General features: G+C 42.0%; 1 protein-coding gene across 1 annotated transcript in view; it reads left to right on the top strand.

Annotated features, from left to right (window-relative positions):
- Positions 1-4,456: 4,456 nt before the first annotated feature.
- fcho1 (FCH and mu domain containing endocytic adaptor 1) overlaps positions 4,457-26,632 on the top strand; it is a 43,597-nt gene continuing 21,421 nt past the window's right edge. Inside the window, exons 1-3 of the mRNA XM_035176897.2 lie at positions 4,457-4,587; positions 14,943-14,993; positions 26,190-26,281. Of these exons, the coding sequence (XP_035032788.1) occupies positions 14,967-14,993; positions 26,190-26,281 (119 nt within the window). The 5' untranslated portion in view covers positions 4,457-4,587; positions 14,943-14,966. The remainder of the gene's footprint in view (positions 4,588-14,942; positions 14,994-26,189; positions 26,282-26,632) is intronic.

Here is a 26,632-nt window from a genome sequence, read left to right on the forward strand (position 1 = left end):
GGAAGTATCGAGCCCCTGTCACATTCAGATGAATATCAATGACCTTCACACATCAACATCATGCCACTCTGAGAAGTGCACTGGGTTGGGTTGAAGTTTTAAAAGTAAAGTCAATGCGCCCCCTTGTGGATACAAGGTTGTCTGAGTGTATTTTCTGCTCTGCTCACGGTTCAAGGTGCAAAACTTTGCAGGTTCGCTGTCCTAATTAAAGTCTAGTAATTAAAGGTTTTGCAGTGTTGTCTCATTTTACTAGATTATTGCCTTCAGCCATTCATCCACCATCCATCCACACTGGAGGCACTGGGCAAGAGATGAGGTAAATCTATCACAGGACTATTTTTGTGTAATAATAATTAAGCAACAACAACAAGAAAAATACAAAGACATTGGATTGTATTGCTTTAATACGAACAACAACAGCACGGATGTTTTGCTTTGATTAAGATGTTTACAATATTTGTTCAATACTGCAGATAGCAGACTTAGCATTGATCAACATGTATGATATGTTTGATCGTCAGGGATTTTCTACTTGTCTTTACAGTACAAGGTGGCTGCTGCGACTTCCAGCCCACGGAGAGGCAGAGACCTGGCCCACAGTGACTGTCTCAATAAAAGCTGGTGACAGTGCAGACCGTCACAACAACACTCTCATTTCCACAGTTGGGTGTCGAACACAGGATCTCCTTGAGAATAGAAAGAGCCTGCCGAGAGGAAAGTCTGGATCCAAAGCGGTTCCTGTGTTCATGAACAGCGGAGGCCATCTTTTGTCTCGGCAGCTTTAATCCGCCGGTCTGTTATGTGGATGTGAAAGAAGCAGAAACGTGGAGACACACAGGAGCCGAGCGACAGGGTGAACACGTTAGTTCTCAGTTGAAAGAACCCCAATAATAGAAGCTCAGGAAATCCCTGGTTGCCTGCAAAATTAATATAATAATGTTTGACTTCTAAACAGGAAATAACACAACAATCTATCATTAGATTAAAAGCACAGTACTTTGTCGGGTACAAATTTGTACCTAGAAATCCATGATCTGGATCTGACAGCAGTGAAATGGCCTCCCCGACGACAGCTCTTCATCTGGCACCTGCAAAATCCAGCAGAAATAATGACACCGCCTGTCACGGTGTGTTTGTTTACAGTGTATTGATATGGAGATGAATGAGATCGTGATCAGAAAGGACCTTTAGAGGGAGACAAATGAGCGCGTTGGGCCGTCTGAAGCAACGCGTCTGGATAAGAATAGAAACGCCAACAGGTGGCAGGGGCTGATGATACATAATTAAATTCATCAGCTCGTTTCATTTTATTCGGGAGATTTCACTGCGGATTTAAACGCTCAAAAGATTATCTTCAATTTCATTTGTGTGCGCAGATGGAAGTGAAGGGAAGGGACACGGCCAACGAGACTGTTTACGAAGATTCAGGGTTTGTGTGTGACCACAGCTTTTCTATCTGTCGCACACTTGTCTGTCATCTCACACTGAACATATGGATAAGCTACATTACATGAGCTAAATCTTATGTGTTTTACGTCCAATGTCCTCACAGATATCTGAGATAACACGTTCTCCTCTCGGCTGCAGCTCAGTGTCAGTCTGAAGGGGGAAGTGATCTCAGTCACTGCACAGGAAATAGAAATTAACTCTAACCCTTTGACATTAAGTTGTGCTCCAGCCTGTATTGATTTGAACATCACGGAGCATCAGCAGCTCCAGCAGAGGAGTCTCACAGCTCTGGTGTTTGATGTGTAAGAGCACCTGAAAGGTCGTGTGGACTTTAGTCACAACAGCGTTGCATGTGGCAGGAGTCGCACTGTCAACCAAAACACTAAATAAATATAAATTATATATATTATCTCAGTCCCTCAAATATGCCTGAATGCCAAAACTGAATATCTTTTGGTTTTGCACTGTTGGTCAGACAAAACAAGATGTAAAAAGACATTTTATAGAGAAATTGTATCAGCTTAGAATGTAAAATACAATCTGCGGCTTAATCAGTAATGGAAATAATTGCTATTTTCAGCCTTATGAGTAATTTTTCAAGTTTCAAGACAAATTTCATTCATCTCTCTTATTCTGAAAAGATAAAAAACACTAATGGCACTCAGCAAACCTCTTCCAAGGCCCAACAGTCCCCTTGAAATCAATTAAGATGCAATATCACTTTAGATTTTTCATCAAGATTCATGTATTATTCCCTCGGAGTTGATGAAAAGGCCAAAACACGCCCCATCTTGCAAAGTTTAAGAATGTGATAAAAAGAATCTCGGATCCACCCCAAAATTTATTTTTTTTTAGATCAATGTCCCATCCTTCTACCTAATTGTGTGGAAATCTGTTTAGTAACTCTTTTACATATATGGTCCCACTGGTCCGTGTTACTTAGTCTACGAGATCCGCAGCAGTAACCTAGATGACAATCATATGAAGTGCCATTTTATTTTTTCATCACTATTCTCTATTTAACAACATATTGGCGAAGTGGACGGTTCTAGAATTAGGCTACAGCTGCAGGGTTGATGAGACCCTTCTGCTGCAAGAGCGATATGAAGCCAAATGTGTGGCATGACACTAGAGCATCAGTGGTTAGTTTCCCTTAACTGCCCCCACATCAGTACAAGCTGAGCTTTACATTTCAGACTCAAGGTTAAACTGCACTATATGTTACAGGCCTGACTGAGGACGGTTCTCCTATCTACAACCAGCATCTCACCAGAGCTACAGCCGTTGCTTCCCCAGGACGACTGTCACCAGCCCAGCCATGTTATCTGACATTGATAAGGAGGTTGACATAGAGATAAATATATTCCTGTCACTCAAACATATCCTGCACCGGCACGATAGACGTGATGTCTCATTACCCTTCAAGCTGAACTGCTGTCACACGCAGACGTTTGGTAATGTAGGTTGAACCTGTGCTAAAATTACATGTCAAAAGTCTAATCACAAGATAAGTTGATCTGTATTCCACCAAATCAGTCCTCATCAATATATTTATTTTGTAATATAATTTCTGCATGTAAACAACTGGGCACAAGAGAATGCTTATTTACTTGGCCAGTAAAATCAAGCTGTTCCTTCTCCATCTCTTATAATTAACTGTGCTGTGCAATTTAGATCATTCACTCTGATACTGATGCTAGAAAAGAAATTGATGCTGCAGCTGAATTCTAAAAACTTGAAAGATTCCGAATTAAAACATATTCCTACCGAGCCAGAAAAGGAGAAATGGATCAGTATCACTTTATGATATGATAAATTATTATTAAAACATAAAACTTTTCATGTTATAACATGATAACTCTCATTGATATGAGTGTAAGTTTTATGATTTCACAATAATTTATCAAGGTCAACACATTATGTCATAACATGATACTGATTAATATTTGCCTTTTCGATGCAAAGTGGCAGCAGTAGACTTCCATAAGGCCGTGTGGCACATGTCTTACACTGGACGCCTTGAAGCTATGATGGTTTGTTGACTGAAGGACGTCCGTCCCAAAGACACAAAACAACACAACCAAGAGTTTGTGTTTTGGCTCTGACTTGCACTTGTTGTGACTGTATGCAAAAGACAGTTTACGTGTACTGCTTTCCGTGTTGATGATAAATAACAGGAATCTAAATGACTCAACAGGCCTGACCACACTGGCTTTTGGAGGTCAATATAATAGATTAGTTTGAGGAGAACAAAGTTGAGGCTTGGTTTCTTCCGTGTGTTTCCCCTTATCTTAGACTCTCCTGACACTGTCTTTTTTTTAGCCTCTTAAACCTCCCAAACTGCTGCCAGTGCTGCTCATTACCTAAAGAGCTTTATGTTAAATTCCAGTAGATATCCCAGGTACTAAAAACAAGGTATCAGACAAACTTGTAGGCGTTATTATAAAACAAACCAACTGTATCATTTCAATTTGATTAAAGAAATGATGAACAAATGGAGTCTTCATGCATTTTATACACACTTACACATTGCACAAGTTTACCAGTTACCAGTTACTTCACCAGTTACTTCAATTGTATTGGATTTGGCTGCACTGCTGTTTACCCCTGAAACTCCAGAAGTGTTTTGTGGACTCAAACACTTCACCCACCACCTCCATCTGCACAGTGGTGAGTAGATAATGAGTGAATTTACATTTTTTGGGTGAACTATCCCTTTCATGCTACAGTATCTTAGTGTCCTAATCTTCAAATAAGTATTTATTATATTCAAAATGCTGCTGTAAAGCGGATCAAACGAGTTATCAAACCACCAAACCTTATTTTATCCCTTATTTTTAATTTTTGCAGCACAAACGTCCTTTACATTGAATTTCTGCAGCCTGCACTTTGTGGGCGTTCCCTCCGAGACAGCTACCCAATGGGCTGCGCGCACACACTCGTAAGACCCTCCTTTTTTTTTACGGTTGCTATGCCTACTACGCGTTTCTCCCTGAGTGACGGGCCGGGCCGGCCAATCGGCGCGGGGCCGGGGGTGGTGGGGGAACACGGTGCTGGATCTTCTACTACTGAGATCAAACCGCTGCGGGAGCACGCGAGCGGCTGCGGGCGGAAAATGTTGAAGAAACGTCCGAGCAGGTAACGACATCTTTCTTTCACGTCCCCCCTCCGGCTCTTCCCGGTGACTCGAGCCGCCGCCGAGCGGAGTCCTGCGGCGGTGGAGGCGCGGAGAGTCGCTCGGGACGCGGCTGTGACATTGTTGAATTCAAACTGGCGGCGGCTGGACGCGTTGTGTTTTGAAATGTGAACGGAGGGAAACGCAGATTAAAAAAAAAAAAACTTGTGTGAGAAGGAACCCGAGCGTGAGAGATATATAACGTAAGTTGTGTCTCTGAATTAGCTTCAGCGCAGCACAGCCCAGGGAATGTAGTTTTCCTTTCTGGGGAAGGGTCCGTAGTTTATCATCTTCTGGGGGCTGGAGGGTGTCGGTGGGGATCTGTCAGTCACTCATTCACGTCACTGGATTTCAACATGTGGTCTCTGGTTGTTTGAGGTACTAAGTTTATATACAGCGATGTAAACCTGGGATCGAGCTCTTTACAGGGCTTTTTATTAGGATTTTGAAAATAGGTTGATCAGACAATATCAGTATTTATCAGTATATCATTTTTGTCATAGCAATATAACAATATATATATCAGTATGTTGCTGATGCATGGAGCAAGGACAGTGAGGAGGTGGAAGAGAAAATGTATCTAAACCCCAGATTTGTACAATTTTTTACGAGTTTCGAACCACAACCTTCACCGAGGAGCAGAAACAAGTCTTTAAACTTAAAAGAAACAATAATGTGACATATATCGTGAGGATTATTAATATCGACTGATTTGAACATGTTTATCTTGATATCATTTTGGGTGATACCTTAGCCCTACCTTAGTTTTTAAATAGTTGTGACCGAGACAATCTGACAAAAACTTGTATATTTCCACTGTTTCTAAACTATCTCTAATATAAACCAACCTCAAATTGAGCCTGGCCGGTATTTCGTTTAGCTGATAATATTGGTGGATGTAATCCTTCCACAGCTATATCACTATATTCGCCAATTTGAAAACTTTCATTTCATAGAATAAACAATGCAGAGAAGATGTACATTACATTATACATAATTATTTTCTTAAATCAGGCTCTATTTATGGTTTTTACAATTTAGTTTAATGCTGTCTTGAATTTGAAACGTAGTATGTTTCTGTGTTTGTTTCAACTGAAAACACTTCATATCTTTCTTTAATATAACCACAGAAAGAATCTTCCTTTATCAGTTGTTTCTTTATAACTTTAAAGATGCATTCTATGTTCCTGTGTCTGCCTGGTTTTTTTCTCCAGGTTGTCTGGATTACTTCACAATCCAAAGACATGCAGCTTAGGTTGACTGGAGGCGCCTGCAGGTGTGGATGTGGATGAATGTGAATATGCCTCAAACCTTTGTGGCCAGCATTTACAAATTTGTTTTTTTTACTGGTGGCCTTGAATGCACATTTCCTGTCACTCGCTCCTGTTTGCTATCACACGTGTTTGAACGTGATATATGAATCATACAGATTGTCTAACGTGTGATTCTGCTTTGTTGGATTTTACCAATAATCTGTGGGGTGAAAAGCCTTCAAAAGTGAAAGTAAGATGATTGTTTTTCGGTGAGTTTTGGTGGCAGTTTGCTTCACTACATCATTTTAAGAAGGTTACTGTGTCAGGTTGCACCAACGCTATATCAGACTGGAGTTCCCCTTTGACTGCCTGATAGATTTTTCTCGGTGACGTTCAACTTCATTTCCTCACAGCTGTAGCATAAAGCCACTGTAGTTGTACATCGTCAGACCAAACGCAGCTGTTTGCTCGCAGTGTTTTTCTCTCTACGTCTCAGAAAGCAAATGGCTTGAGTTGAGTCGTGGCTGCTGCCGGGTCTTATGATATCAATGAAGTAAACAACATGCTCCCTGGTGCCTTGACTTCAACAGGAGAGAGACCTTCTCCCTGCTGAATGCTGAGAAACAGTCAGGGTGTGTGGGAAGGAGATAAAAGTCACTGAGCAAAGGGAGGGGGGTGGTTTCACTATCAGTATCACTGGATGAAATAAATATATACCCACGTTGGAACGCCTGTCTTCTTGGCAGATCGTGTTTGATGCTGGGCAGGGCTTGACTATCAGTATTCATTTTCTTTTTAGATCTGCAAGTTGTGTGCAGTCGTGCATTTGTCGATCAATCAAAGTAGTGAATTGTCACCTTACTCCTGAACCCTTCCCTGGGTCATTTACAGTCATCGTTATAGTTTGTGAAGTGATGTGTGCCATCTAGTAAAATGATGAAATACTCCTAGGTTTGCAAGATGAATGGCTTATCAATATACTTGTCATCCGCAGCTCTATATGTGAGGACAGGTTGGAATTAGAGTCCGGTCCAAGCCGCAATTTTCTGTCCGAACCCGAGAGGGATTCTGTTTTTTGCATCCAAACCCGTCCCGCTGGAATCCGTCCGGAGATATGAGACATGCAACAGGTCATTATGAAGCCACAGGAAGTGAGGAGGCTGGCCACCTGAGAGGATAATACATGCAGGGAAAAATTGCCCACACCTCTAGTCTCACCCTCAGGGGGGTTTTGCTGATTGTCTGACGGTTGACTGCTTCTTTCCTCACAGCCTTGCAGCAGCCATTTACTGAAAAACGACACACTTTGGTGAAACCCTCCACACGTGTGATGGAGGAGGAAGCAAAAGAAAGTAGCAGAGGAAGAGTTATCTGCTTTTGCATTTCGATTTGAATGGACTCGATGTTTGTGCTGAGCTGACGCCTAATCTGACAACAACCTGCTGAGCGGCGCCTCGGCTCAAATATTCAAATACTCGACAACGCTCATGTGCACACGCTTGCAGAAATGCATAGTTAATGAGCTGTACTCTTCAGCCTCCCTGATGACTCCTCTTTCTCTCTCTTTGACCCATAAGGATCTTCTTACTATTACTTATTGCTTTATTGTGCCTTCCCTCTTTCTCTGTGTTGGCTCTCCTGCCACACATCATGTGGTGCCCATGACAATATTAATTATACATGTGACTCCTCTCGGATGTAGGCTACAGTGCTGCAAGGCCTCCCCTCATTTTTTTGCCAAGCAGGGCAGGACCCATAGGCAGGAAATCTCAAGCAGGAAACAGTGAAGCCAACCTGTTACGTAATAATCCATGAACAAAACTCTTCGTACTTTTAATTCAGACATACTCGATTAACTGTGTATTTAGTTTTATGTAATACACACAGAGAGGTGACAACAGGTGACATGCTGAAGGGAAATCGTTATAATAGCCCGTCATACAAACCCATGAACTTAGCCTGAGGTTGTGAATGGTCCCAGCCAAGGTCCCCTAATGGCAGATGGGAAGATCCTGGGGCAGGATGGAGGAGCAGGCCTAACCCACATCCACCCACCCACCTTGGCTCCTGTCCTGGGTCTATTTCTGGGTTACTGGTTCATCTCATACTGTGCTGTGCTCGAGAGGCAAGAGTGATGATAAAGAGAGGCGACTGATTTAGATCATTTTGTGGATTTGCTTAATAGCAGCATGAAGAGCTGCGTTTTACTTTGAGATTATTTCTACTACCTCACAACTAAAAAGGGATCAATTCATCCCATTCATATTTAATGATTAATCAACTCATCAAGAAAACAACTGGCACATTATTCACAAAGGAAAACATACTTAAGTATCAGCCCTCATCACTTCCTGTCTCATATTTAGTTGGTTAGTGACCCAAAGATGTTTTCCTTGGCTTTTGGAAATTGTCATGGGCACTTTTTTATATTTCATAGACTAAACAAATAATTGATTATTGTAAAACGAATTGATTGACAATATAAATTGAGCTTATGGATGAATCCACAACTTTACAGATTGATTAGTTATACAAAATTACCAACTTTTCTCCTGCTTCTTAATTGCTTGATTTGTTGAGTCTCTGCAATAGTATTGAGAACATCTTCTCAAGCAAATTGTTAATGCTATCTTTAGCTTCATGAAATTGTGACTGGCATTCTTTTTGAACAATATCCTGACATCTTATAGACCAAATGAGTAAATAGGAAAATAATCAACCAATTAATTGATGATTAAGTTGCAGAAATACTCAGCAAGTCATTTAGCATGTGAACTGTCAAGGTGACCTCTTCAGATATCTTGTTTTATTTGACTCCCAATACAAAACCTAAATATGATGAAGATAAACATTAAATATGAACATTTGAGAGGCTATAACCGGCACATATTTGGCATGTTTGCATAAAAATGCAGATTAATTAGCTGGGGGGGGGTTGTTAATGAACCACTAAGCTGGAAAGAGTCCTCGGCCTCATCACTGTCTTAATTCACCGAGTTGAACACACATGCTCCTCTCAAGCCTCTGCATGGACCTCCACATGCATCGTGAGAGTGTTTGCCGTCTCGCCGTGCGCTCGCTGCTCTCACACAGCTGCTGATGCCAGGGGCTGGGGGGGTGATGCCCGCCTGGCACGTTGTCATAGACTGAGCTGGACTGAGGGCAGTGTGCTGCTGTGACAAAAGCACATTCAGGTCTGGACAATGGGGAGCTGACAGCCTGGGTTGTGTTTATCACTCTTGCTTTCTCTCTCCCTCACAGCCTCCTGTCTATTGTGTTTGCTGCCTCACTGTTTCTCTTTCTGTCGCGGTCGCCGAAGCCTCGACTACACACTCACCGAAGCAGCTTGTTTATCGCTCTGAGAGAACGGCTCTGTGCTGTATCGCTTTAGTCATTAAATGCAGGCTGTAATTCTGTCATCAAGTCGGCGCTGATGTGATTGTTGGTTTCAGTGAGTCATCGTTAAAGTGTGGGCTGTAGTTTAACTGTGCTTTTTGTCGACTCATTTGGCTCTGAGAGGTGAGCTGACAATTTAAGAGTGGTGAAGTTGTCGTCGGTAATTGCAGCAATCATCATCCTGTTATAATAGACAAACAATGAGTCACGTCCAGGATACTGTGTAAGGTCAGTGGCTCTGTTGTAAACAGTCGTTCTGATCGTTATATCATCTTGAAGCTTCAAAACATCAGTTTACTGACGTCACTTTATTTCCAGCCAATGTATTAATCTTTTTTGTGAATGAAATGTCAGAAATGGACGCTCATCTAAATTTGTCAGAGCCCAAGCAAACGTGTTCTTGATTTGCTCGGCGACCAGTCCAGAATCCCAAAACATTACATTTACAAGTCATTGTAAAACTCACATTTGGAAAACATGAACAACATAAGGCTCACCATGTTTGTTTGAGAAATTATCGATTATCAAAATAGTTTTGAGACTAAATGATTGGTTGATCAATCCAGTATTTTTTTCCAAGCAAAAAAGCTAAAACATATTCAGCCTTTGTTTTGCTATTTTATTACATTTTATCAACTATAAAGTAATCGATTCATCGAGAAAATGATCTGTCATTTATTTGATAATCCATTTAGACAGTAGTTGTGACCCCCTACCCAAGAATGACCACTTGTAAACATGTGACCAAAAGCTCACATTTAGGCCATATGATAAGTCTTGAGACAGCGCCATTCACTCAATATAGAGCATGAGTCATCGTAGTTTGAATTTCACTAACATGTTTGCTTTGAGCAACTGTGCAGACAGATGCAGTCTTGAGCTGTGGAAACGTTAAAATACTGATTGCCTGCAGACGTAAACTCTTTGTGGTGCCACTACTGGAAAAAATAAACTAAATTGAACGACATCAGAGCTCATATTGAAGCTTGACCAATCAATCAACCCACACAGGTTTCATATATCAATAAAAGAAAATGCTAAACCTCCACGGTGAAGTCTCAGAATTACCAGTCACAGCAATGACTCATCCCACGCTGCTCGATGTGGCAGAAGACTGTCGGTGGGGGTCAGGGCGGAAATAAGGCGTCACATGAAATGATCTCTCCTCCACGCTTCGCCAAATCAGGTTTGAAAGTAAAGCTGAAGGACAGAAGATCGACTGTGAAGCAGACCTCACATCAAGGCTGCAGCTGCTGCATAAATTCAGCCTGTTTGTCGTTGTCCTACCTCTCAGTGTGTCACACCTGTGCTGACAAAACAAAAACCTGACTGCATTGCTGTTGTGTTTAATGGTTCGGAAATGCACTGCGAGTTGGAAGCTACTCCCTGCTATTATTATCTTTACTTATGATGTGTTAAGTCTTTTTTCCCGATAATTGACTATAGACTGTATATTGAAGATGGACGGCTTGACAACAAGTGAAGACATGTTTTAGAAAACAATTTTTCTCTTCTCTGTCGTACTTGTCACTCAACTATTTGTCTCATCTTGTCCTTCACCTGTTTGGAGGCTTGTTTATTTGTACGATATGAATTCCTGGGTTTAACAATCCAACCACCTCGTCCCTTCTCTCTGTTTTTCACCTCTACTTCTCCTTTCTCCTCTCTCTGTTCTTTCTCCCTTTTTGTCATATTCTGTCTCCCTGCTGCACGGCTCCCTGAGCTCGTGACAAATGAGCCTGTGCGGAGGTTACTGAAGCATCTTTACACCACACTTGAATGTGTCATTACATTTAACCCAATTCCATTTTTATTTGGTCTTTGAGCCGGAGGAGGCGGCTGCGCTCCAGTGTTTTCACAGACGGTGTGAGTAGAGAGACACAGGGAGTATTGCCTGTCCATCCTCTCTCATCTCCTTTCCCACCCAGAGGAGGGAGAGAGGCAGGTAGAGGAGGTGAGGAGGCGTGAGTTTGTGTTGACCTTCCCTCCCTTCCTTCAGAGAGACATCTGTTCATAGACCCCTCTCTCTGCGAAAGAATGATGAAAACAGAAATGCTGAAAATGCGGGCGGAGAGGACACACCATTTATTTCCTGCAGGAATGAAATGGGTTGTGGATACTTATTGTCTGTGTATGAGAATTTCTTTCACTCCGCCCCATCTGCTTTTGTAAGTCCTAATATCTCATGGCAGCCATCTGTGTTGTCAGAGCAGAAGAAGAGGTTGGTGTGGGCTCATTAATAACGCTGGTAGCCTTGTCTCCCTGCTTGTCTTACAATGATATGATCCTCCCCTCAAACCTGCTGTTTATTTATGAATTCCTTTGCTTTACTATCGATTGATTGTGCTGCTCCTCCATCTCTGCACTCTCTCTCTCTCTCTCTCTCTTTGACGGGTCACACATAATCATCGAGCATCGAATTGAATGTGATCAGGATCACAAGGCATGGGTAGTAGGCATTTTACATTATGCTTGTACTCAGTGGGGAACAAGGGCCAGAATGGCTGTTTCTGAACCTCAGAACGGGAGATTTAAAATAAATTGTTTATGTCCCTTGACTTATGACTTGGCTCGTATATCTGTCTCACTTGGCATGTGTATGGATAAGGGCCCAGTGAAGTGCCGTGTCTATTTTGGTGCCGTTTGCAAATCCAACAAGTTCAATATTAATTCATTTTGAATTAACAGGCAACCAGGGCTCTGTAGCAGCGACGGCTGAGACTCATCAACTTTAGGGTCGCTGTCTATCACAACAACAGCACATTTATGGCAACTGCAACCACTCATCCTCTAGTTTGGGGCTCTGAGTCGAGCTTCTCTGAGCTTTAAATAAACAGCAGTTTTTTCGGCAACAGTGGTTCTGTGGACTGTGTCCCGCAGCCAGTCTTCACCAGCCGCCGCTCAATTACTGCAGGTCACTTTTACATTTTCTGAATTTTAAGAGTACCCTCTGTTCCAAAGAAAACGACTTCAAATGGTCCGATTCGCTTATAAATTATGAATTTCTTGTATCTGTAAAGTATTTGTGCCTGCATTTGGTTGTTGTATATGGTTGAACCATGTGTGCTTGGGGACACTTACAAAGCCGTTGCACTTGGCATTTAATCTCTGAATATAAAATGATCTTGAGCGAGGACGGAATCAAGGTCGCAGCGTGTCCCACTTCTTCTCTGGGGTTTTGTTTGCCTGAGAGCTGATTTCAGCTAAACATGTAGTTGGAACCAGATGGAGAATGCTGGATGTCAGCTACTTCTATACATCCCACCGTGGCTGGTGTCCATATGGGGTCCCCGGTGCATCGCTCTCCCTGTCTTTTGTGTGTCTGGATCATGCTGCTGCGGGAGGATTATTACAAAACGGTTAATCATCTCAGATCTACAGGATGCTTCAACAAGGTGAACCAGGCTGTCGCAAGAGGAAAACAAGCGGCTTCTGATACCTCACCGTCATGCTCTTACGTCTGTCCCCCTCTTTTCTCTTTGCCTGAAAACCATCTGATGGTTTAGTCAGAATCACTGTCCCACTGCATTGGCATTTTACCATAAAATATCTGCCCACTCAGCATTACTTGGGAGTCACTTCACTAATTGGCTGTTTACTTTTGGTTTGCTTGGTTTAAATCTATATTTTCTGTACTTAATTTATCAGGCAGAAATGAATATTACACAGTTAAATACTGAAACCTGAGTCTAAAGTACAGTACAGAATTGGTGCGTATGGTCTGCTGAGCAGTGGTGGTTGTACAGTCTGATCCTGGTTCACCCATGTTGCTGACTTCACTGAATAAATTATTTAAATTCTTATATTTAACTTACATTTATTTATTTATGTAAATCTTGTTCTATAGTTGGAGCCTTAATTGTACCTTGGACTCAGTGTAGGGATGTTGTATTAGGCTGCATTGAACTCTGTGAATCTGCTGCACTGGCAGATAACTGTATAACATTGTGTTCAACCAATCATTCAAACTACAGTTCAGTGCAGAGCTCCAGAATCTGCAGGTAAGGACTGAGAAATCATAAATGAACCAGAATGAGAAATAAAACATGTGCTGGATGTACTGGACGACTCGTGCTTTACGTCAGACAGATGATTTCATGGTAACTAATGCATAATATGATCATTCTGTCAAATCGTGACTCCACTGAAAATGAAAAAAAAAAGGTAGCATTGAATTTTTGCCTCGTCCTGCTCTATAATATTCCTCTTCATCTCTGCCAAACAGAATGCCCTCTGCAGGGGCTCCCAGTCCCACTGCTGAGCTAATTAACAAGGTGTGAGGTGTGCGTACATATGGGTACGCGTGCGGACACGTGTGTGTGTGTGTGTGTGTGTGTGTGTGTGTGTGTGTGTGTGTGTGTGTGTGTGTGTGTGTGTGTGTGTGTGTGTGTGTGTGTGTGTGTGTGTGTGTGTGTGTGCGCACACTGGCATGTAAAGTAGGTCTTGCAGTTTATTGTTGCTGCCTGATGCCAGGTCACCAGACCTGAGCCGAGTCTGTGCCAATACAGAGAAAGGGCTGTTGTCAGCACACACACACACACACACACACACACACACGCTCACACACACACAGTCAGCAGAATAACCTGTGTGTGAGCAGCCCTGGGGACATACTCTCACATTATAGATTCTCTAAAAAAAGGGCACAACCAAATTCCAATGATTTTGCGCGTGTGTGTTTCTGTAGTGTGTGTGTGTGAGAGAGAGTAGAGGGTCATAGGTGTGTGCTGAGCAGCTACTATTGAATTCCCTCCTGCCCTCAGCCAATTAAAATCTGTCAGAAGAACAATGCTGTCGTGACTCCAGCTTAAAAGTTGTGGAGACATGTTTTGCCTGTTAGTGAATCGTTCAACCCAGTGCATGTCTCAAAGCCGCTTAAGTTATCGATGGTGTATAGTTAAAAAGATCTTCAATGCAAATATGAGTGGTCAATATTCAACTCTTGGAAAGAAAGCTAATGAGCGTATCCCGAAAAAATTTCAAAATATTCTTGCTGTATTTATTTACTGTACAATAGGTTTTAGATTTTATGTGACCCACCCATCCTTGTTTTCTGAACAGTTACTGAAACAACACATCACACTACTTAAATAATAATTGCAGGCTACCTTTTTTTTTAACCATACATTGCCTTTTTTAACATTAGATGTCTGATAGTCATTAAACACGTGTGGAGGATTTTTTTGCGAGCAGCCGCAGATGTGAACTGCATCATCTGACTGAATGTGACTCAACCAGCGAGGATCGCATCCACCACTTTCACCAGCTGTGATCTTGTCCTTGGTGGCTGCCTCCATCGATTCATCTCGTCTCCCCCGTATTCCCTCCCTCTCCTTCCCCATCCCTCCTGTCAGTCCTCCTCCCCTCTTCCCTCCTTTTGAAGTCATCCGTTAAGCGCTCCTCGGCTCTCTCCTCCTACACTGAAGGTGTCTCTGGAGTTTTTACAAAGCCAGCGCTTTCTGGAAGCTTGTTTAAGTGCAATTTACAGAGACGTTAATACTGCCGTTTATTATCAGAGAGCAGAGAGAAACAACATTTTACAGATTGTTACAAAGAGCCCATGACGCAGCCTCCTGCTCTGTCTCACCCGCTCTGAGACTGTGATGTGGAGAAAAAAAAAGTGTCTTAACGTCAGCTTTTCCTCTAATGCAGCTCTTCCTCTTTTACAGGTTGCTGTGAATCTCCGAGTGAAGATGGCCTTCTTTCAGAACAACTTCTGGGTAAGTGTCTTGAAAAAGCAGAAGGGCACTCGCAGAGACCTTCACCACAGCCCAACAGGCCCCTTATGAAACCACATTTATGTTCACTAGATCGATTTTTATTTGGATCCGCACCAGATTGCAAACACTAACAGATATGCTCGTGATATGAACCTTGCTTGGCTCATGTCCCATCCTTCCACCTAGTTTTGTGGAAAGAGGATCTTCGTTTTTGCAAAGTCCTGCTGGCAAATAAACAAAGGGACAAGATTAAAAACGTAACCTCCTTGGTGGAGGTAATGACTCAATATAATAATGGAGATAATGCAGGAGAACACTTGTCTATATGGGTTATATTGATCACACCTTAAAGCTTTAACTGCCATATATTACTTGTTTACTTATCGTTATTATCATTGATATTATAGTTGATTCACAACTTTGAGCCACTGAGCTTTTCGTTCATATTCTCAGTGGACAGCTGAGCTTCTGGCTCCCTGCTGCTCGTCAGGTACTCACTGGAAGCGGTTGTTGTCTCCCTCCTCCGCTCGCTTGCAAACAATAGAGATCGATCCTGTATTCATCCCTCTGCCTCATGGGAAGAAATCTCATTCACATTATTCTGCTTCTTTTGCAGAAATAATGTCTCTTTCTTTCTGCAGCGTTACATAGAAGTAAACAGTTATTTTCTACAGCAATTACAAAGACTGTAACTTGCTATTACTATATACCTTTGAAGGTTAAGCACACAATCCTTTTTTATTTTGTTAGTTCCCTTTAGTTTATAGTTTCAGGGTTTTCCTCTTGTCTCTGTTACCCTACACGATACCTACTGATACTCAAAGCTTTGGACACTTCACGTTCACAGCCCATCGACTATCTTCTATCTGATGACGAATTAGCCTTGTGAGGAACGGCCAATATATTGGAGCTTCTGGTGTAGACGATGGATTATCTGGCCAAGACTCCATCTTCGCCGTACACTGTTTACAGTCCAACTAGTTTATTCTATCACACTCGTTTCTCCACACAAAGCACAAACAGTGATGCCCTTTGCAGACGTTTTAGGTCCAGACAGCATTTAAGCTAAGTTCTATTAACAGCTATTTGCATAGAAATGCAGATTAATTACATTTTGGTCGATGTGTTGCTCCTCTATTGCTCTCCACACGGACTGTTTGTTTACCCGCGGGCAACCAAAGCTGTTCAAACGTAATTGGTAAAACTAGAAATGAAAACCCGAAAGGCTTCCGGCCCCTAAATCTTGTCCCTCATCTACAGATTCTGCATATTCACATGCAGAATCTGTTTGTAAAGCTTATGGACATCTCAAAAGTAATGAGGTTCAAATCCCTGCTGTAGTCGCCTGTTGTCCGTGTGAGGTAATAATTTATAAACATAACAACTCAGAAGCACAAGTTGACAGAAATGAAATGATGACTCTGCCTTTTCACAGGCGTCTCTTGTGATTTCCTCTGTACAAGAATGTTCTTATAGCTTATTAGAGACACATGTGAGCATGAGGCAGTCCAGCTCACCACCACGGACTGTATAATAAAAATAAGACTGATTTGTATCAACACCGCTCTATTGTTGTTTCACCAATATGAGCTGGTTATTACAAACATCACATAGATTTATGAAAATGTCATATTAATTGACTAAATGTGGGCAGTAATTAATGGCTTCATAAGCAACTTTTGACAAATGTGCAAAGTGGAGGAGAGAAAAACTCTATTTACCCCCCCCAAACATCTAACTCTTCCTCCTGCTGTGACTCTGCCTGCTCTCTCCCTCATTTTCTCCTTTATCCTCACATTCTCCTCTCCACGCTGTCCCTGCACACCTGGTGCATCTATTTCAGGTGTGGCCTACTTCTCCCCCCCCCCTCCTCCTGTCAGACTACGAAACCTCCTCAGTAATATTTTAGCAGTCCAACCAAAGCGAGCTGTTAAGATACAGAAATAAGATTTGTACGATTACTGATCCTGTCGAGAGACTTTTTCCTGAATGCAGAAAAGATGAGGAGATGTTGTCTGTGGTTTATTTGTGTGATCTCAACATGCATCTCTGATCCATGGATAGTGTCGTGGTGCAGACTTAGAGCTGCGGGCACAGAAGCATGGTCGAAATGAAGGGAGACAATTAGAAGAAGCACCAAAAAAAAAAAGGGAATTTCATCCAGGCACTATTACTCTGTATTTCAGATTAAATGTCTTGGCTGCGTTACAGTGCTTGCCTCCGAAATACATAAAAAAAGGCTTCATTTTAATTCAAACCAACATTTAGAGAAACGTGTGCGCCTGCATGTGTGTTTACGTGGATAAAGCAGTGCTCCACACCCAGCCTGCTGTCAGACACAAATAGCTGTGTAATACAAATCAGCCCTTTAGTTCATTATCCAGCAGCCTCTTGGGAGCTCGTCACACACGGGGAGCCTCGACTTGTTTGGCTGAAGAACATTCACGACCGCTCACAAAGCCTCCTCATCACAAACACACGGTCCTCTCCCATTGACTAAATAAGAGCTGGGCTCACAGTTACCAGGGTGAAGTCCCGTCAGCTGTAATCATGCACATCCTCAGTAAATCCAGGTGCCGTGCAGCGGGAATAGAACTTATTTCTGTTAGGATTGGTGTTTTCTATTTTCCCCAGAAAGTCTGACAACACACCAGAACATATTAAAGCTGCAATAATTTGTCAATCAATCAGTTAGTGGATCAACAGAAAATGGATCAGATATAAGTGAGTCTGTGGAAACCCAGCAGGTTTGTACCTGGACTGTTTCTCTGCAGACAGTTGCCTCGTGCTGGTTTTAGGTGAGAGAACTAACTCTACATTAAAATGGGTGTATTCATTATTAAGGAGACACGTTGAAGGATCTTCAGTAATATTCCCGTCTCTGCTCTCTGAACAGACCATGTTTTGTCTCTGCAGTGATAAGTAGAGGACAAAAAGCCCTGCACATTATCCAGGGGGGATTCAAACGGACTGTTTGAAAGACGACCAGTAAAGAGCAGCAAGCTGTTCTGGTTTGGGGCTGTACAGTTGCTGTCTTGTGTCTTTTCTTAGAAACAGCTTCTTCTCTGCGCCTGCAGTTACAAGAGTGTGTTCGTGGAAATGCACACAAACGACGCCCAGTAGGTTTCCATTATTGCCTGCCTCTCCGCACGATGATGCCGGCGTAGCTATGATCCTGTCACTTTAAGTCATGGGGTTTTCTCTCGGGGTGAAGAACAGTAAACACACAGTGTGAAACTCTTTGTCCTCTCCATGTTTCCCTTCCTCTCGTCTTCCTCCCCTGGTCATTACTTCCAACCTCTTCACTGCTTTCATTCACTCTCAGTCATGGATCTTTTCTTTCTCTGATTAGATTAAGAACCAAGATAGATCAATAGAAGAGTCTCTATATTTGTGTTCATGTTCCAATGCGTTTCGGGAAACACTTGAACCTCAGAGATCTTGCTTGATGTTTGGAATATTATTAAATTCACAGGATCAGCCAATAACAGGTTGTTTCTCATTTAAATTGTCATGATATATATACAGTAGTATATGTATATAGCTTCCCCAACACAACACATGAATCCTTTGTGCTATACTGTATATAAAGATGGATGATATGACCCAAAAGGTTCCCAAAAAAGAAGCCATCATCAGCCTATCTTGACTGCCCCCTGGTGGCTGGCTGCAGTTTAGTTCCTCCATGTGAGCAGATGGGACATGGAAAAAACTAAAATGTCAAACGTACACATCGATTAGATTTTTCTCAAAGATGTTTTCTGTAATTTCAGTTAGTTCTTATCTCACTGATGTTTGTTCAAGTTTGAATTTATCTGATGTGGTTTTATTTAGTTTTTAAATAAGATAAAAAATGGGATGAAACCTCATGATTGACAGCTGAGACTGACTCTATACTGCAGCTCCGATGCACGATCACTATACTGCACAGATGTCAAAAGCACAAGATGGCAGCGTTCGTATCCATTTGACTTTAATTTAAACAGCCTTTATTTTTATTTGAGCAAAAAAGGATGATTACACAACAACAATTGCTAGAACTAATGTTGTCTATTGGAAAAAAAACTGATCCACTCATCAGCGCAAACAACATAATTATTAAATATAGTGAGTTTAAAGCACAAATGTACTTTTCAGTATGCACTACAAAGTTTTCAAGCTTAGGATCATGCAGCATCCCAGACTAGCAGAGGGGAATTTTGTCAGAGCAGCCGAGTCTACTAATTAGTTTGGCGCCATCAGTGATGACGGGCTGCTGCTACCTGCTCCTGATGTTATTGACGCCTCTCTGCTGTGGGACGGTTCCTTCTGCTCAACCCACCTGCTCAGCAGAAAAACTCTCCGTGAGTCAGCAAAACTCGCAGCAGCACCGACAGGCTGGTCAGTCGGATGCATGGGGTGGAATGTTTTACAGCTGCCTGAAAGAGACAGCTACAGTATGTTGTGCACAGAACTGGACCGTATGGAAGTTATTAAAAGTTTCTGTGGCAGAAAGTAAATTCAATGTCATTTAGACATTTACTTATAGAAACTTGTCCACCTGAGTAAAAACTTTGGAATTAACAATTAAATAGTCAGAGGTTTTTATATTTGTCTATTCATTGCATACTTCCACTTTATCTATAAGATGCAAATAATATCTGTACGTGTGTTTGAACAGTCTCTCAAATAATATTTAGTATAGAAATGGAATTAATCCTGCCCGAGCTGAAAGTAACCTGGTAGTATTCAGGAGAAACCAGTTTTATTTTTGTATTATATTCTTATTTCTGCAGATTAGAGACTTAAGAGAAATATTGTATATATCGCATGTAGAACCTGAAATGTCAGATGTGCAGCTAGATGTTAACAGATGTTAACAACAGTCCTTAAAATACATTTAATAGTGTTCATGTGACCCTCTAGTAGTTACAGTCCCTCCCTGATAGATCTGCTGCCAGTGTTGTGCCTTTGTACAACCTGGAGGTGGATTTATGATTCCTTTCAGGGCTTTGTATAAACCTGCACATATGAGGTTACAGGTGTAGGTTGCAGAGAAATATGCACAGCCCTGCTCCATCTGTTATTTTACCTTTTAAGCAAGTTGCTTTGTTTCGGGGACTGGTTCAGAGACAGAAAACACCTTCAGCATACAAGTTGTACACTGAATCTGAATATGTCCCCCACGCTCTCAGCACCATAATCCCGGCTTTTGTTCTGGTCGGTTCTGCTGCGTTCTCCTCAGTGTCCTGGTTTCATTTGACTGAAGGGCCGTGTTACACTGCAGGAATGCCCTCAGACATCAGATCCTCTCACACCGACCATAAAGGCAGATTTGACCATTTGCCAGAACTAAAGGCAGCACTTTAGACAGTGCCAGAGAGCGAATAAGTGTATTAGACAGCCAAAGCCCGACAGTATCAGACAGCTGAGAAGCACCATGCGTTCCTGCTTGTGTTTATGTTGAAATTCTAGCAAAGAAAATCAGATGTCTGGAGGAAGCAGCTTGAAAACGGTTGTAAATTAACTTCTCCTTATAATGCTGAACTGGTGTGACATCGTCTCATCGAATGATTTCCTCTTCTGATACGATTCAAAGATGTCACCCGGCTCCGTGCTCCTGTAACCACACACAGGTCTCACAGGTTTAACAACCTTTATTCCCCAAGGATGTTACGGTTATACAACCTGTTTAATAATTTGACTGGGATATGTTTGTACTCGTCTTACACGCGTTGGCATCACGCTATGTGTTCTGTTTGCTCAGTTGGCAAGCACATACAGGCTTAACACAGAATCTATAAAGCAAAGTTATTCTAGTCTGCTCCTATTGAACAATTAAACAGTTTTTTAGCAACCCTCTCTTTTTAAAAAATCGGATATTTGGTTGATATTTTGGGGAGAAATGCCAGAATATATTTTTCAAGTTTGAAGTCCTTAACAAGGACCATGGGCAGTCCAGTGAGGAGCGCACTCATCCAGTCGAGTGAAAGAGACAGCTGCCAGTCATCCATTATTCAGCCTCCCTTAGAAGCAAATGCCCATTGTGTCTGTCCAGGAAAGAGGAATGTGACAATTGAACTGTGATGTTGGTCAGACGTTAGGCCTAACCAAGACAGTTTGTTGTGTTGTGGATTAAATGTTGCAGATAAGATTTTGGGGTCTTGTTCATGAGAAGCGATAGAAAAGCATTGACACTTTATGCCCTTCTGTGATATTACTGTTTGTTGCAGTGAAGCAGAGCCTGCAGCACAGAGGTAAACCAAGGCCAGGGTTTCCTCACCGTTTGTAATTAGTCTGAAGAATTAGAATCAGCAGTGAGAGCAGTTACATAGACCAAACTCTGGAAATACATAATGTAAAACACACAAAGTTTCACACAGGCACACACACAGACACACACTAGTGAAACCATTGTACAAACAGGAAATGTCTGTTGGTGTGTTCTTGTTTTTTTTTTTATTTGATCAGTTATCTAAAGGACGGTCTGTTGATGATTCAGTCGTAGTATAAATCTGAGGAAAGCTTGCTAAGTCCACATTTCCAACTGAAAGCCTTTGAAACTCTGTAAACTCCCAGGATCAGCCTCATCTCACCTGTGGCACATTAGTCTTGTGTTTTTATAACACCGGTTCTGAGCCTCTGAGAACGTTTGAGCAGCAGTAGAGACAAGTTAATGTTGGAGATCAACAAATCTGGATTTACAACCAAATTATATAGTAGATTCCAACTGATTTATCCGTGGTCTGATATAGTATCTGTGTTTACGTTTGCCACTATGAGAACTTTTATTTTACAGGATAAACGATGCATAAAAGATGTGGATTTTACATTTCAATTTTTATTTAATTTCCTTAATACATACAGGTTCTATATAGTTCTAGTTAAACATCGTTCTATATATTATTAATCTGTCATTCAAATCCAAATTATAGCTAATCGGTCAAAACACTGAAAAAGTAAAATAGAGAGGCATGCAAACAAATATCTCTAGTCAGTAGGTTAGATGAGGCTCTCCTATCAAAGTAATGATGTGTGATTCATCTGCATCTGTCATCACTTAAGTCTTCAAGGTTTGAATTAGTTTACAGTTCTGGTCATCTGGTAATTTCATGTAAAAACAATTAATGGCTAATATTCAACAAATTTGTACAAATACTTCAAAACCTGTAGATCTGAGTCTCCACTGCACAAGTACATGTGTGTTGTCTCTTTCTGATGAACAGAAACTTCAACTGAAATGTTGACATCTGCTAATATGTTTTTCCCGAAGAGCTTCATTGAGGTCTTGGATTTGCATGTTTCAGTGTTTTGAGTTGGAAACGCTTGGAGAGGTTTGTTGGCATTTGTTTTGCTTTGAGAAGTGAATTTTCACTGAGTGTGAGGTTTAGCACAACTAATCTTCAAGTTAAATGGTCCTGACTGTAACATTGACTGGTTTAAACAAGAGGCTTAAACTCTGGATCCCAACTTCTTACCAGACCGATGGTGACATGGATTTACTGCGTTGAAATGATAATTTCTCTGCTGCTCACCTTCCTCCTCTTCATGAGAAAGTTGTCCACATACAGATTTTATACTTCTGGTCTCCACAACCACCCCCCTCCCTCATCCCTCTCTTCTTCTCTCCCATCATCCCGCTCATTGTCATGGTAATGTGCTCCATCGTGCGTGACCAAACCAGTCAACTTAATTGATGAAAAAAATCAGTTCAGTAGAGAGGAAAAGGGGGTTTGCATATATCAGACGTGAAGAGTTTAATTCTAAAGGCATAAGGAATACATAACCGCACTTGAAGAAGACTGTGAGTGGGTTTGCAGCGCTCATGTTATGTGCTAGATTCCTTGGCATGACTCAACATCTATAAGTGCCCCCTCACATCTGCCTGTTCAATCAAGAACCTGCACACTTACACACACCGGAGTGTAGTTCAGTGTCAGTGTGGTCACACTTTGACAACGAGGTGAGCTCAGGTGCATTGATGTTTTATTGTTGCCTTAATACAAAGTGTTTGATCAACAAAAAACCTGGTCTGACGTCAGTGGCATAGTAATTTACCGAGGGCATTATCAAGCTATATGCTCCTTCTTAGGTGAGTGCAGAAAGTGCGTGCACTCTTTGTTACACACCATAGACTATTTATAAAGATGGACATCGCGTCTCCACTTCCTTCCGTTAATGCTTTTTACATCCTTTGAAGCCAGAGTCTGCAAGTAGTGATCAACATCCTGCAGATATACACGCGTGACCGACCATATACACGCGTGACCGACCGTGAGCCAATCTTGAGGTTTAATCTTGTTTTTCAGCATCAGATTACCTGTTAAAACCAAGTGGGCCATCAAGATTATTTGGCTTCACTTTAGGAAAGCTGTCGTGTCTATTACTCACAGACAGTCTGCTCATGTGCAAAGTAAAAGTTTCCTCTGCAAGTTTTCTGTTTTACTCTTTGGAAAATCTGCCATTATAACAACAACGGGCCAAGGTGAGTTGCTTTTAAAGGAAAGTGAAGTTAACGCGATGATTTGTTTATTGAAGGTTTCACTTGAAACACACCCATAATAAGAGAGAGACAACCCTTTTGAACCATGTGTCTGGAAGAGCCACCTTTTATTAACAATGTTTTACTAGTAAAAGTGACATTGGAAACGCCCTAAACACACTTGCGCTGTGATTAGAGGATTAAAATAAAACATTCAGTCTTTCACATCCATTGTTTAAGCTACAAGACAACAAAAGGCTGCCAACTTATCAAAAACATTAATGAAAGACAAGACAACAGATTCTGAAAAGGAGGCGAAAACTGCCACAACTAAAAGGGCACTGGCAGAGTGCACACATCCACCAAGGCTTAAATGAATCCTCTCCAGAAGTTAATGGGTTCTAACCATCCTTGGCCCACACCCCCCACTCTTCCACAAAGTTTCAATAACCTTGGTTCAGTAGTTTTTGCATAATCCTGCTAAAAGTCAGACAGTCAGCAATGAAAACATAAGCTCCTTGGCAGAGGTGATAACAGCAGTGAGCCGTCCATTAGAAATTATTCACTGTCAGGTTACGAGGATCCAGTCTGTGTCTGCAAAAGTCAATATGATATGCTGAGCAGATAAAACACTTTAACATATAATACCATAACATTATGGGATATCCCTCCTGGCACCAGTGCTATTCAACAAGTCTTACTGACGGATATCATTATCAAATACTGGTTATAAAACCATTTGAGCTCATCAATCATCTGTGGACATGCTCTGTTTACATACAGCCAACACACAAGTCTGCAGCAGTGGTGGACAGGTGCTGTGTCAAGCTGTGGAGAGGTGTGTGTGGTGTGTGTGTGGTGTGTGTGGTGTGTGTGTGTGTGGGCTCAGAATGGCAGCTCGTCTTTCTGTAGCGAGGGTAGAGTTTCAACAAAAGGCGTCTGCCAACTGCATGAAAGGGACAAAACCAAGAGAGACTATTGGTCGCACTTCAGAATGGAGCGGACCACAGCCAGTTTGAGCCGGCTTCCACCTCCACCCTTCCACTGTTTATATAAAGCTAATGTCAAAACATTCGACTATTGTGTAATAATACAAAATCCTATTCTTGCGCTGTTTATAAAAAGGTCTCTCACCTCTATCATCAAGCATCGCAAAACAGCTGTTTCCCCTCTTGACCACTTGAGAGTCGAGGGCTTGATACGCCTCTCCAGTCGGTTTCTGCTTTGTATTCTCACTGTGGTGTGTGTGTGTGTGTGGGGGGTGGGTGTTTGGGTGACCCTTCCTTAGCATTCCAGCCATTCCCCTGGTACCTGGGAACTGGTCTGTTCTCCTGCGACGGTGTATTTTTAGGTCCTGAGAGGCAGCTGTCTGTGGTCTGTGTCTCTGCACCGACAGCCCAGCTGTTGACTGAAAAAATGTAGAGCGCCTCAAGAAACCAGCTCTTAGTAAAAACACCGCGTCTGTCAGCCACTTTTTGGGATTATGGAGACTAGAGCTAAAACAGGTGCAGGTTTGTGTAATTATGACAGTGGCGGGGGTGAGGTGGTGCTGTAGTCTGTGGTAAATCTGCATACCTGCAAGGTCGGCATCTCTCCTCTCCACAGCAAACCCAGCTCTGTGGCTTCCTCACAACTGAATCATACTGAGTTGTGGCCCCTGCAGCTTTGATGGTTAAGCAAATGAGAAGCAAACAGTGAGAGATGTTCCAGTGGAGTGCAGAAGCAAAAAAAAAAAAGAAGAATGAATTAAAATAAATCCCTTTAAATGTCACAACATCTCTTGTTTGAACCAAAAGCAACAAAATGCCAAAAGCTCCAAAGAGAGACGAGTATAATTAGTCTCGGTCTAAACTGACCTTCAGACAGTGAAGTTAAACTTCTGTGCTGTTGTCCGACATGACAGGATTTCCAGAGGGTCTGAATGCGAGAAAGCAAACGTCCAGGTCAGCTGCTCCTGACATTTTTCCGGAACCTTTCCCGCCAGCCCTCCAGTAAAAGTCTGAGTGAGCAGCTCAAGTGAGAACAAAGCTGAAAAATTGTGGAAAATTCACAGCAAGCGGGCGTGTTGGTGAACTCTCCAACATGCAATGGACACAAAACTGAAACTGACACACAGGATCTATGCTGCCCGATTCATCGGTTAAATCTGCAGGCATTCGTTGAGGTGGTGGAGAGAAGTCTTTGACAACAGAGAGCACGCTGTCATGACTTTCCAAGTTGAGCTGCTAGTTACTGTCAATTCTTCTGCGGGGGTGTGATGCACCTTCAGGGCTAATGACAATTCCTTCCATAACTTCGTATTTTCACTGGACATACGTTAATAGGCTGAGAAAAATGTGATTTTCTTTCTGGGGATTTCTCCTTTATTGACAGGACAGTAAGTGTAAATTGGAGAGAGAGAGAGAATGGGGGAAGACACACTCTTTTCACATAAAAATGTTTACAGTGCTATGTGTTTTTGTTCGATCTTCCTTTTTATGAGTGTATCTGTTGAGCCTCTGAGACCTTTAGAGGACTATCGGTGGCAAAATGAAATATTTCCGAAACCCAAACAAGTGTGATACTGGTAACACCAAAGCATCAGCTGACATCTCTATCTTTAACTCCTTCATGTTGGTTAGCTGTTCTCGTTTGGGTGCTAACAGACGGTGTGTGTGTGTGTGTGTGTGTGTGTGTGTGTGTGTGTGTGTGTGTGTGCGTGTGCGTGTGCGTGTGTTTTATTTGTACCTCGACAGGGGGAGAAGAATGCCGGCTTTGACGTGCTCTACCACAACATGAAGCATGGCCAGCTGGCAACCAAGGAGCTGGCGGAGTTTGTCCGTGAGAGGTAAGGTTCTTGTGTATTTGTGAATGTGTGTGTGGGAGGTGGAGATGGAACTTGATTTTTAAAAAAAATTGTGCCAAGGTTTGGTGAAACGCTCAGAAATTAAAGATGTTCGGTTTTTTATTTCAAGTCTGAACTATCGGAATTTTGCCGACATTTTAACAAACCTTTCTTTGTTAAGACGGCATCAGTCAGCTTTGACCTCTGACCCCTGTCCACACTACAGTGCTACATTTTGACTTTTGCTATCTGTCAAACACACTCGTACACAAACCCTGAATTATCCCTTAACCTCCAGCAGTGTAGAAGTATCCATCAATCCTCGATTACCAAACGCCCTCTGTAAATTCTCTG

The sequence above is a fragment of the Hippoglossus stenolepis genome, chromosome 14 (assembly GCF_022539355.2).
Source record: "Hippoglossus stenolepis isolate QCI-W04-F060 chromosome 14, HSTE1.2, whole genome shotgun sequence".
In the NCBI taxonomy this organism is placed as follows: Eukaryota; Metazoa; Chordata; class Actinopteri; order Pleuronectiformes; family Pleuronectidae; genus Hippoglossus; species Hippoglossus stenolepis.